The sequence below is a fragment of the Oxyura jamaicensis genome, chromosome 15, assembly GCF_011077185.1.
Source record: "Oxyura jamaicensis isolate SHBP4307 breed ruddy duck chromosome 15, BPBGC_Ojam_1.0, whole genome shotgun sequence".
Lineage (NCBI taxonomy): Eukaryota > Metazoa > Chordata > Aves > Anseriformes > Anatidae > Oxyura > Oxyura jamaicensis.
This window is the reverse complement of record NC_048907.1, coordinates 5,017,226-5,029,282: the sequence shown is the minus strand read 5'-3', so window position 1 is coordinate 5,029,282 and position 12,057 is coordinate 5,017,226. Positions and strand designations below refer to the sequence as shown.

Here is a 12,057-nt window from a genome sequence, read left to right as displayed (position 1 = left end):
GTGGGAGGGATCCCAGCACGGGGTGAGGATCTGCACTGGCACCTTCGTGTGGTGCAGCTCAACGGGGAGGGCTGGGAGGGCAGCGCTGAAATCTGTGTCTGGGAGCTGGGCAGGACTGCATGGGCTGGAGGACCAGCTGCAGGGGCCGGGTTGGGATGGGACCCGCCTGCTGGGTGCAGCTGGGTGCTGTCCTCATGTGCGAGGACACACAGCACCACTTGAGTCGCCAGGTCCAGCTATTTCGCTCCTGGAGGCTGTTTTTCCTCTCTGCACACCTTTTTGTCCCCTGGGCACTTTTCAGAAGCCACCAGAGCCACCTCCTGCACTTTTGTCTCTCCTTCTGCCAGGTGACGGGGGTGGTGAGCGACGCTGATGGTAAAGCCCACTACGTCATGTCTGGCACGTGGGACGAGAAGATGGAGTGCTCCAAGATAGTGCACAGCAGCCACGGCAGCACCAGCTCAGAGGGCAAACAGAAAACCGTCTACCAAACGCTGTCTCCAAAGGTCCTGTGGAAGAAGTACCCCCTCCCGTGAGTCCCATCCTGCGGCGCGGTGTGCTGGGCAGCGAGGTTTTGGGCAGCCAGGTGCTGCTTTGGGCTGAGGTTTGGTTCTCCTGACCGCTGGCCGTGGCAGGATGAGGTGCTGGCTGCCCTGCCTTGCCAGCCAGTCCCTGTCCCATGGGTGACTTCAGCTCTCCGGGGACCAGCCCTGCTGTCGGACACCCAACCAGTGTCCAGCAGCACGAGCAGCTGGTCCCTGCCTGGGAGACCCGGTGCTGGAGTGGTCCCCAGTGGAAAGAGCATGGCCCTCGGCGCTGAGCTGTCCCCTTCTGCAGGCTCTGTTCTGGCAGCTCTTGGGTTGGGTTGTTTCGTGTTTCGGCTGTGTGATACCGGAGCTCGTAGGCTTTGTTTTTAGCTCCCCCACTCCAAAGCAATAGGGGAGGGGTCCGTGCTCCCTCCTGTGCTCCCGCAGAGGCATCCCTGACATCTTCACTTAGGGGGTGGGATGCAGGGCTCCCATTAAGCGTGCTCCACACACAGCATTTTGGGGATCAGAATAACAGATCCAGCAGCTTTGGTGGGCTGGGCTGAGACACCAGCACCTGAAGGGACGGGAGTTCTGCTCGAGGCAGGCACCACCTCCGCGGTCCTGACCGGAGCTCTCCGGCTGCAGGGAGAACGCTGAGAACATGTACTTCTTCTCTGACCTGGCCCTCACCCTGAACGAGCCCGAGGAGCGGGTGGCCCCCACGGACAGCCGGCTGCGCCCCGACCAGCGGCTGATGGAGAGCGGCCGCTGGGACGAGGCCAACGTGGAGAAGCAGCGGCTGGAGGAGAAGCAGCGGGCCGTGCGCCGCAGGAGGGAGGCCGAGGCCGTGGAAGCCCTGGAGGAAGGTGGGGTGCGACGGGACGGATGCGGGACGGGGAGGAGGGGGTGCCGCGGGGAAACCCCGCTGGGTTTGGGGAGGAAGGGCCGACCCCTCATCATCTCCGTCCCCGCGCAGGGAAGGACTACGAGGGCTACATCCCGCTGTGGTTCGAGCGGAAGGTGGATCCGGTGACGGGGGAGCTGATCTGCGTGTACAAAGGCGGCTACTGGGAGGCCAAGGACAAGCAGGACTGGAGCGTGTGCCCCGATATCTTCTGAACTGCTCTGCTTGCTCCGGCCTGGCCGGCCCTGGGCACCTCTGCAGCAGGACAGGCAGAGGGACAGCGAGGACGTGCTGGCAGCATCCTGCCGGCAGGTGACAGTGCAAATAAACACACACACACTCATGCAGAAATCTGAAAAAATCTGAACAGGGATTCCAAACCTATTTTTTTATGCACTAATAAATAGCATCCTTTTTTTTTTTTTTTTTTTTTTAATGGTGGCTTTTTCAGCTACTGATTAGGAATATGGACACGAGAATCTGGTTTGTTTTTAGCCTAGGATATTTATTGCTATCAGGAGTTGCTGCCTCTATCTTTCAGTGCCTCAGCTGTATCGGCTGAGACGTCAACTTCCAAAGATGCTCGCGTCGTGGGGATGCCGTGCATTTGTGTGAGCTCTTCCTTTGACATTTTTTTTTTCCTCATTTGTGCGTGGACTTTAAGGAGATTTTAAAAAAAAGAAAAATCTGCTTCTGGTTCAGGTTCCTTCAAAGTCAAACACAAACAACTCCAAATCTGCTCAGAAAACGCCGGGAGCTGTGGCCGAGGCGCTTGTTCCTGGAGGCTGCTGGTGGTTCCCGCAGTGCCCGGTCATCCCGGTAATACCAATCAGGACATTTCAGCTGGTGACCATTTTTCCTTTCTGTTTCCACTTTAAAGAAGCCTTTGAGCAGATTCCCCATGGTCTGCTGTGTTTAGTCAAGGTTTGGGACTGTCTTTTAACGTGATGCTTTGTGATTGGAGTGAGGTTTGGTTTGGTTTTCCCGTACCTGCATCCGAAGGGGGCTGAGACAGCGAGCTGGCGGGGTGTGAGGAGGTTCTTGGGCACAGAGCAAAGAGATTTGTCGCCCAGCGAAGCTTTGGGGCTCGCAGACCAGCTCTCAGCTCCGAGTCGCTGCAGCAGGACTGGCGGGTGGCAGGAGCTCTGCTGTCAGAGCGGCTCCTGGGAGGCAGCGTTTGTCCTGCTTTCCCCTCCCCGTGTCTTCCCCAGTTTGCAGGTCTCAGGTCATGGCTCGAACACCCCGCGTGCTGCTGGATGGAAACAGCAGGATTCCTGCAGCTCTTCTGGAAGAGCTGAGCAAGCCCTGCAGGTGCTGGGTGAGGACCAGCACTGAGCGATGCCTGGGCACTGGGTGTGCCTGGTCCCCTGGCGCAGAGCGAGGACCCAGGAGATGACGGACAGATCCAGTGGATCCCGCCGGGAATTGGAGGTACCTGCGCACCTGCCTTTGCCTCCTTAGATTTCATTTTTGGTGTCTTCTTCTTTGGGTGTTCATCGTATCACGCTGACTGCTCCCTCCCGCGGGTCAGAGGCCACCTGTAGCCGGACTGTCACATCCACATCGGAAGATAATTAGCAATAATGAACTTTGAGGCGATGGGAACTGGAAACCCCAGGCTGCACACAGAACACTTATGCAATCAGGTTCCTCTTACCGTCAGTCTCCTCCTGGTCGGCTTCTCCAGCACCTCCGTACCTGTCATTTACAGCAAACCCATGTGTACAGTATATATAGACCTTGTCTGGCGTAACAGTAGTGAGTGGCTATTGGAGTGGCAACACCCGCTGATCTCAACGTACCCCTTAATCTTATTTATTTGCTTCTAATTTATATATATATATATATAAATATATAAAAAAAATTATTTTGCTTAAATTTCTATGGTACACAATAGATAAAAAATGATGAAGACAGAAGCGTCTGTCTGAATTTTTGTAGTACGAGTACGGCCATTTCCCTAGGCTTGTCCCGAGCTAGGGTGTAGGGGTGATGGTGATTTGTTCCCGAAGCAGAGAAGCAACATTTTGCTCCGAAGCTCTTCAATGACCCAAACTGCCACGTGAGGTTGGCCACAGCTGGTGCGAGCTGCACCGTGTCCCGTCCTGGGGCCGGGAGGAGGCTCCGTGCCCAGCCGTCCCGCTGCGCTGAAGTGGCACGGGGTGGGTTGCTCCACCGGGTGGGTTTTGTAAAATGGACTAGAGATTGAGCACTTCCAAATGCCTTATTTTCCTTGTGTTGTCAATGCAAGCGTTACGCCAGGGCTGGGAAGGGCGAGGAGCTCCGGGCTGACCTGGACCCGAGCGTCCCCGTGGCAGAGGTGACGTTGCTCAGGGAGCGTTGGCACCGAGTGTCCTGCTGGGCTCAGGGACACCGGGAGCTCCCCTGCGGTGTTCCCCCCCTGATGTCTCTCCAAAAATCACCATCACGGACGCTACACAGCTTAGCAGAGCCTGGGGAGTGTGAGGAGCACCCCCAGAAACAGCAATCCCCCATTTTTTAGGCTGATTTTAAAAACCGCAGTATCTTCCAGACATCATCTAGCGGCAACGCTTAATCCGAGCACCACTCCTGGTCTTTCTGCCCGCCTCACCCCCCCCCCCCCCACCCAAAAATTAATGTCATTCTACTGTAAATGCTGTTGAATGTATTTCTTTTTGAACAGTATGTTGTGAGTGATCCCTCTTCTCCTACACGGTAATAAAACTTGGATTCAGGAGTTTTAAAAGGCGCAGTGCTGCGGTTATCGCTCGCCCCCCCCCCCCCCCCCAAATCTGCAGGTGGAGGTCCTGGGGGAGCCCTGAGGTGGGCACGTGGTGGGTGAGGGGGCCGGGGAAGGGACCACGGGAGGTGGCCCAGAGGAGAAGGTTGTCCAAGGGGAGGGGGACATGGGGTGGAGGCCCAGAGACAAGGAGGCCCGGGGGAGGGTTGTCCATGGAGGAAGGAGGATCAGGACGGAGGCTGCCCTGGGGAGGAGATGGTCCAGGGGGCAGGAAGCAGGGCCAGGGAGGAGGTGGCTCAGCGGAGGTGGTCTGAAGGAGATGGCCAAGGGAAGGTGCCCGGGAAAGCAGGGACAGGAGAGGTGGCCCAGGGGAAGGTGCCCAGGGGAAGAAGTGGCCCAGAGGAAGAAGTGGAGCAGGGAAGGGGTTGCCCAGGGCGGCAGGAGGGCTGGGGGAGGTGGGGAGATGGCCCAGCAGAGGCTGAGCAGGGGAGGAGGACCAGGCTGGGAGGGATGGGAGAGGAGTCCCAGGGGATGGCTCCCAGGGAGGAGGCCCCGGGACAGGAGATGGGGAGGGGAAGCCCAGGGCAGGCCGAGACTTGGCCAGGCCACCGCGACGTTGCCAGGTGACAGACAACAGCGCGCAGCCCTGCCGGTGCCGTGCCGGGAGGAGCCCCCTGCCTGCTCTTGGGCCGGCAGGGCCCAAACACCCCGGTGGCCTGGCCCTCAGCTCCGGCAGGTGGGTGAGCCTGGATGCCTCGTTCTTGGCATGTTCACTCTGAAGCCTAATGAGCACGCTGAGCCTTCGAGGGCTGCGCAGCGCGGAGCTGAGGTGCGGGAGTCCGGAGGGGACGTCGAAGCACCAACACCGGGGTGCTCTGGCCCTGACCCACCCGCAGCGCCAGGGCACTGGGGCACCCAGCAGAGCCTGCGACACCTCTCCCAATGCCTCTGACATCTCCAGGATGGCCGGTGAGTGGGGACCGGGATCCTTGCAGCCGCTGGCAAGGACTACGCGCAGAGCACGATGCAGCTGTGACCCTTTAAATAAAACAACAGCGCACCACAGAGCCCAGAATAGCAAACGCTAGAGAGCAAAAGGGCACCCTGGGATCCCTTGGCTGACACGCAAACGCTGCTGGAGGGGCGAGCGCTGGGGCTTTGCTGGTGCACAGGGCACGTTGGGACCGGGAACCTCACGCCCAGCGGTCGGTTCCTTGCCGCAGCAGTGGAGCTTGCAGCATCCTGCCTGTGCGCCCTGTGCCGAGCTGTGCCGCTGCGCGGTGCCTGAAAAATTAGCCTGCCCCCCCGAAAAAGCCGTGTAACAGCGTTTTCTTTGTCCCTATTTTGGAAGCAGCTCGGGGTCGGGCTCTGGCTGGGGAGGCTCAGGGCTCTCCGCTCTCCCGTGGCGCAGAGCCGGCGGGACGTGGCTCCTGGAGGCAGCGTCGGGGCGACGGGAGCAGCTCCAGCTCTGTCTGCACCGAGGACTTGGCTGCCGCATTCTGGGAGGGCATGGTGGAGCCTGCAGTGTTCTCCGAGGGGGAGGAGGACGATGCCCTCTCTTTCCCTACCGAGGACGATGGCGATGGGCAGGATGCGTCCCTCTCCGTGGGACCAGGCTGTCCGTGGTGGGACACGTCCCCATGGCCGACGAGGAGGGAGAGCCTGGAGTCCCTGGGAGTGAGGATTTCCAGGCTGAGCCAGATCAGTGCTGGGACAGCCCAGGGGGGTCCCTGCCTGGCCCCCTCTGATGGGGACACGGGGCATCCCTGGAGACCCCCAGGCAGCTCGGCCAGCAGGAGCAGGGCCAGGACCAGGGGACACCCCAGGAGCAAGCCCACGGAGACCAGACATCAGCAGCCAGCAGCTGTCCGGGGGTGGCAAGGAGGGGACGGCGCCCTCACAGTGGAGAAGGAAGGAGGTGGCAGCAGGCAGTGGGGAGCTCGCTGCTCGTCTCACCGTGAGTCGGGGCTGGCCCCGGGGTACAGGGGCTGGAAGAGGTCAGGGGGACCGGGGCTGAGCAGGGCACAAGGGAAGGGTGGCAGGGGCTGGGGTGTCCTGCAGGGCCCACGCAGGAGATGCGCTGGCAGGAACCAGCCCTCACTTGCTCATGGGGTTTGTGGTGTCCCCCCCCAAAACGCCGTGTGGTCCCGCAGGTACCGAGGCAGCAGCGGGACCCTCCTGCAGATGCAGCCCCCACTCCAAGGTGCTGAGCTTCGTGTCCTGCCCAGGCGGGGTGACCCAGCCCCAGTGGCAGCGCGGGAGGCTGGCAGCCGTCCTGTCCCACAAGGTACCCATGGGCACAGCGGGGTGCTCGGGGTGGCTGCTGCCATGCAGAGGGGACACGGCTGGGATGTCCCCGTCCCCGAGTCCCACGCGGGACCTGGCAGCAGAGACCTTGCCGGTGGCCGTAGGAAGGGTCGGCATGGGGACATTTATCAAAGAAATGAATAATTGCAAATGGAGACCTGAAGGAAAACCTTCCAGTGCTCAAGAACAGTTCATCCTTGTGAAAGTCGTTACCTTCACCAAGTTAATTAGCTGTATAAGTGCTGGCTGCACGCGGCAGCACGTCCCAGGGGTTCGTGGGTTGGTGTTGCTCACCCATGTCCATCTCCATCCCTCCAGCTGGTGTCACTGCGCCGGGCCCTGCGGAGGAGCCAGGAGAGGACACCAGAGCTGGGAGCTGGTGCTCGGGGGACCCGGAGAGAAGGGGAGAGAGGCAGGTGTGCCGCAGCCCCCGGGGACTCATCCTGCTCTGAGGCTGGAGCCACAGCCCTGAGGATGGGGCTGGAACCCCACAGGGTCCCATGGGTGGGCTCTGGGGTGTCCTGGTGGGAACATGGGTGATGCTGTCCCTGCAGCAGGGCTGGCTGGGCGCTGCTGGCATGGACACGGGACCAGTTGGACCTGGAAAAGGTGGTGGGCACCCCAAGTTGGGTAAAGGAGGGTGGGGGCCGGGGGTCTCTGGGTGAACCAGGGGACAGCAGGGCGAGGGGCTGGGCTGGCCAGGGCTGCGGCTACACGGGGAGGGAAGCGCGAAGCTGCTTCTGGGTGGAGGAGGTGGGAAGTGGAGAAGGGGGGTTCCTGTCTCAGCAGGGGCTCTCAGAGAGGCTGTGATGGGGGCACGGGGCAGGCACGAAGGGCAACGTTGGCTCTGCGAGACGAGAAACTGGAGCTGCAGGAGGTCGGTGCATGCTGTGGGTCTGGGACAGACCCAGGGAGGGAGGGAGAGGGTCCCTTGTCAAGGTCAAGCCCCTCATCCAGCCGCCTGCGTGTCCCGTGTCGGGGTACAGCCAAGCTCCTAAAACAGTTTAAAGAAAGAGGATCCGTGGGGAAAAGCATCCCTGTGGCTGTGCCCAGGCCTGGCTGGTTGGGCTGCAGGCTGGGAGGTCCCTCGCGGCGCAGGCAGGGCTTGCAGCTCCTGCGGTGCTGGCACGATGCCGGTCACCGCCGTGCCCACGCTTCCCACCCAGCCTGAGCCAGCGTCGGGGGGATTGAACGTGGGAAGTGCCTTGCTGGTGACGTGCTGGGGTGGCCCCACGGGCTGGGGACCCATTTTTTTTGTGCAGAGGCTCCATGAGCTGCAGAATCGAACCCGCTCCCTCCTGCGGCAGCGGCTGGAGGCCCTGGAGCGGCTCCGCGTGCTGCTGCGGGAGGAGGAGGTGGCCGAGCTTCGGCAGCTCCAGGAGGCTACGGAGAAGGTCAGGGAATGGAGAGGGGTGGTGGCAGTGCCCAGTGACTGTGTCACCTCCTATGTGCCCCGGGTGGGGACTGGGACATGCCCCATGGTTGCTGGTAGCTCTGGGGCAGGACCTGCTCCCTGGCAGTGCCACACGGAGGGTGGGCTTTGGACAAAAATAAAGCCACAGTTGCTCCTCCATCAGCCCCAGTGACGGAGACGGGTGGGCACCCCTTCTCTGCTCAGCAGTGAAGTAGTTGGGATCCGTGGCAGGCATCAGCCCTTGGGGAAATCCTGGTTCCCCGTGCCTGGAGCCCCCAGCTTGGCTGTGGGGATGTCTGCCGCAGAGCAGCTCCTCTCCACCACGCTCTTACCCCGTCTGTGGGCTGCAGACGAGTGGGGCCGGCTGTGCATCTGTCCACGTGCGGGAGCGGGACCGGAGGCAGCAGCGGGCCCAGAGACAGCAGTGGGAGCATCTTCACCGGGAGAAGGCGGCAGCGGTGGGAGCCCTGGAGGAGCCGCTGGCCCAGGCGAGTGCTCTGCAGGAGGCAGGGACGTGCGGGGTGGGACCCCAGGGACGTATGGGGTGGGACCCCTCCTGTCCGTCCCCCCTGTCCCATCCGAACTGGGACTGAAGATGCTGCCTTTGTGCAGAGATGGAGCCAGCGTCTGCGTCTCCACTCTGTCGCCTCCCCGTCCCCCAGCACTGCGCCCGGCCTCCGGCAGCACGGCCCTGGGTCCCTGGGGCTCCTGCAGCACGTCCAGCGCTGTCTGCAGGAGCTGCAGGTGGATAAGACACGCCGCCTGGGCAGCCTGGAGCACCCCGAAGTCCTGAGAGGAGAGCTGAGCACTGCAGCAAGCAAGGAGGAATGGGGACAGCCTGGGACAAGGGACTCGCCCTCCACCGCAGCCTCACCCAAGCAAGAGGTGAAGAGCTGCGCTGCCAAGCACTCCAAGGGGGGTTGTTTGTAACCTAGGGACTTTGGGCAGATCCCATCACCATCACGTGGGGTTAAGGGACACTGGGGTCATCTGAGGACAGCTAAGGGACCTGCTGGCGGGGGGACACCTGCTGGTGGTAGGGCCAAGGAGGTCCTAGGGAAGTCCTCTGGGTTTGCTTGGACCAGGCCTGGGGTCCCTACGCGCCTCTTCCCATTCCGCAGCTTCCCCTCTGCTCTCCTCAGTCTCCCATCTCCTGCCCTGGGATGTGGCCATGGGACACACTGGCAGGCGGGCAGTGGCATTTCCCTTTCTGTGCCACCACGCTCATCACTTGTGGCTCTTCCTCCCTTGTGGCAGAGGTTCCTGGTACCAGGTGCCCCACGCCCCAGCAGGAGCAGCAGGAGGAAACACGACTGCAGGAGGAGTCCTCTCCTGTGACAGGGACTTGGACCGGGGCACGGAGGTGCTGAGACATCCCTGGCTGCTCCATCTCCCCGTGCGTGCCCAGGAGGACCAGACGTGAAGCTGCTGGGCCCTCCCTTTGCAGGACGTTCCCCACAGACCTTCCCAAAGGAAAACTTCCCTTCGGGTCCTCCTGGCTGTGCGCCTTTCCACAGCTGGTGGCTAAGGGACACTGTTTGTCTTGGGTGTGATTGGTACGGGTCTGGGTCTCCACCAGGCTGTTGTCCAGGTCCAGCCAGGCCAGCACTGGAGCCCTGCCAGCATCTTTACTTTCCTCGCATTCCCTTAAGAGCTTGGGGTGGAGAGGTCCCTACCGCAGGGGTGGCTGTGGAATGGGGCTGGGGAGGATGCTCTGGGGTTGGGAAGAGACGTGGGGAAGGAGAAGAGGGTGCAAGGGCTGGAAGAAGGCTTGTGCCTTCCCAGGGCATGGTGGAGGCTGGGGCCACGCACACTTTGCAAGCAGGATGTGGGCTCCGAGTCGGTGAATCCTGCACCACCCCCCCCCCCACCCCAAAAAAAGGATTTTTTTCTGTTTAAAAGCTTTCATTCCATTTGAAAGAGGAGAAACCTTTTTCTCAGTCTTTGCACATCACATTGGAGAAAATACTGTTCTTAATTTGCAGGAGAATGTCCAAGGAGAGCTCCTCTCCTTGCAAGGGGGGAAATGAGAATTTCTTGCAGCACTCGATTGTGCTGCGCCTCCTGCCAGGGGAAGAGAGGGAATGAGAACAGCAATATCTGTGTGCTTTCTTTCCAATTAAAATAAAAGTGTTTTTCATTATATTTTTCTGGAATGTTGGACTGGGGAGGTTTCTGAAATTACCTATGATGCACAGTCCTTGCTGAAGTTATTGCATTTTTTTTTCTTTAATTTTCACAAAGAGAACTGTGGTGAAAGCTACCTTTTTTTTTTTTTTTTAATTTAAATTTTTATTTTATTTTTTTCTGAATGGCTTTTAATTAAAACCCAAATGCTTGCAAGGCCCCGTGGATGCCTTTGCAAGCAGCAGCCTGAGCTTCCCGGTCAAAGCACGCGAGCGTCACCACGCCCGGCCCAGAGCTGTTCCTTACACCAACGGGTCTCCCACAGAGGACCAGAGCTAGAAACAAACTCTTTGAACCCATTTTTTATAAGGATTTATTTATAGACCGGTGAAGATGTTTGCTCAGCACATGGTAACTGCTCAGAAAGTGATGCGAGCCTGCACTGAATGGGGAAAAAATACAGAAGTGCTGCACCTTCCCCGCTGCAAAACGGTTCTCCAGGCGAGGTGACCTGCAGTGTCCCCCATCATCACAGGAGCTTTGGTCCCAAGGGCAGCCCACAGCAGTGGTGTTGCCTGCCTGGACTGTGCCTCCCCCCTCCAACCACCTGATTTTTATTCTCTGCTGCTTGGCATCAGCCGAAGCATCTGTTTGTCTTTGCTTGTTTTCCTTGGTGTTTTGCGGCTCCACAAGTGAGCACCACAGCGACATCCCTGTCTGTGTGGGCTCGCAGGCACTGACAAACCTCCTCCCTTGGGACTTTGGGCTCTGCAGGGGCAGGTGAACACTGGCAGGGCGATGCTGGGGTGCTGGGAGCCATGGGACGGGCACGAGGAGGACTCATGGGGACAAGGGTGGTGGGAATGGCCGTGGTATGCACCGGGTCCTGCAGAGATATCAGGGACCTGGGGGCAGAATGGCCCTGCCGGAGGGGATAGATGGGTGCTGACCTGGTGGTGATCCCTGGGGAGGAGCCCGCGGGGCTGTCCCCCTCTGTGCTGAGCTCACCAGCTCCATGCAGAGCCAGGCAGGCCTCCCCAGCTGCCACCAAGTGCAAATGCATGAACCCAGCCTTAATGCTCAGCCTGACCTACCCTCACCTCGAGCTGCCCGCTCTGCTCTGACTGCTGCCGCAACGTTTTGTTTCAGAGTTTCGACCATTTTTTCATGCTGGGGTGCTGGCAGGAACCTGCTTGGCACCAACACCTGCCCTGCTGGGGGCTGATTCTGTTGGCATTGCCTCTGCTGCCTCCTGCGCTGGATCCGGCAGGGAGCAGCAGCTTGGCAGCAGGAGCCGACTTCCCCTCGTGTGTCGGGAGCGAAGTCGGCTCCAGGAGTAAAGCTGGAGAGGCGCAGGGCACGCGTGTGAATGCCTGGGACCGCTCTTCATGCAGGAGTCAACATTTCCCTGATCAAAAAGCCGCTGAGCTTCCAGGCCGCTTGGTGGCAGGGAAAACCTGAGCTAAAGGGAGTCTCACGGGACCCCAGCACCGACCGCAGCCGGGTTTGGGGCATGCTTCTTCGGGCGTCGCTTGCTTTTGAGATCGGCAAGTGGAAAAAGAAAAGCCTTCCCTATCTGCACGGGGTAACAAAGCCTTGCAGAGATGTGATGAGCTCTTAAACCCTTCATCTTTTTGGATTCTCTGTGTTTAAAACCCTGCCCGGAGCAGGGCGGCTCGTGCTCCCGCAGCCCTCCAACAGGCAGCAGCACGCCCCTGCCTCCTTTACACCTGCAGAAATGGTTGGAAAAAACAACTTAACAGGGGTTACAGAGGACTCCTATAATATAGCTGGTATAATAATAATAATAGCTGGTATAATAACTCCTATAATATGTGCTGGTAATATGCTTGGCTATTTGAAACTCTTCTGTAACGACGGAGCCTTTGCAGAGGCAGGGGAGAAGAAAAGTTCCTCTCTGTTACGTTTAAAGACTGTTAAGCACAGCGTTAAGTGTTAAGCCTGTTAAATGCCACCACTGCTTTGCAAGCTTTTCTAAGTAGCTGGTGCGTTACCAACAGCTAGAAGACTTGGAGTTAAATGGAGTTAAATG

At 59.5% G+C, this 12,057-nt stretch overlaps 2 protein-coding genes across 13 annotated transcripts in view; both read left to right on the top strand.

The window, feature by feature from the left end:
• Nucleotides 1-4,162, top strand: part of OSBP2 (oxysterol binding protein 2) — an 80,829-nt gene extending 76,667 nt beyond the window's left edge. For all 5 annotated transcript variants that reach the window (XM_035340618.1, XM_035340620.1, XM_035340619.1 and 2 more), the window contains 3 exons: nucleotides 348-532; nucleotides 1,176-1,396; nucleotides 1,507-4,162. In XM_035340618.1, the coding sequence (XP_035196509.1) occupies nucleotides 348-532; nucleotides 1,176-1,396; nucleotides 1,507-1,649 (549 nt within the window). In that variant the 3' untranslated portion in view covers nucleotides 1,650-4,162. The remainder of the gene's footprint in view (nucleotides 1-347; nucleotides 533-1,175; nucleotides 1,397-1,506) is intronic.
• A 715-nt stretch (nucleotides 4,163-4,877) lies between these two features.
• Nucleotides 4,878-9,451, top strand: LOC118174881. 8 transcript variants are annotated; one of them, XM_035340629.1, is made up of 8 exons: nucleotides 4,878-5,125; nucleotides 5,694-6,113; nucleotides 6,310-6,443; nucleotides 6,782-6,879; nucleotides 7,250-7,340; nucleotides 7,726-7,857; nucleotides 8,490-8,762; nucleotides 9,135-9,451. In XM_035340629.1, exons 1-8 carry the CDS (start codon nucleotides 4,942-4,944, stop codon nucleotides 9,213-9,215), a joined length of 1,413 nt encoding a protein of 470 aa, XP_035196520.1. In that variant the 5' UTR covers nucleotides 4,878-4,941; the 3' UTR covers nucleotides 9,216-9,451. The 8 variants fall into 8 exon arrangements, with proteins under 8 accessions (XP_035196520.1, XP_035196515.1, XP_035196514.1 ...); XM_035340624.1 differs by having other exon boundaries at nucleotides 5,568-6,113; nucleotides 7,253-7,340; XM_035340623.1 differs by having other exon boundaries at nucleotides 5,568-6,113.
• Nucleotides 9,452-12,057: the final 2,606 nt, after the last annotated feature.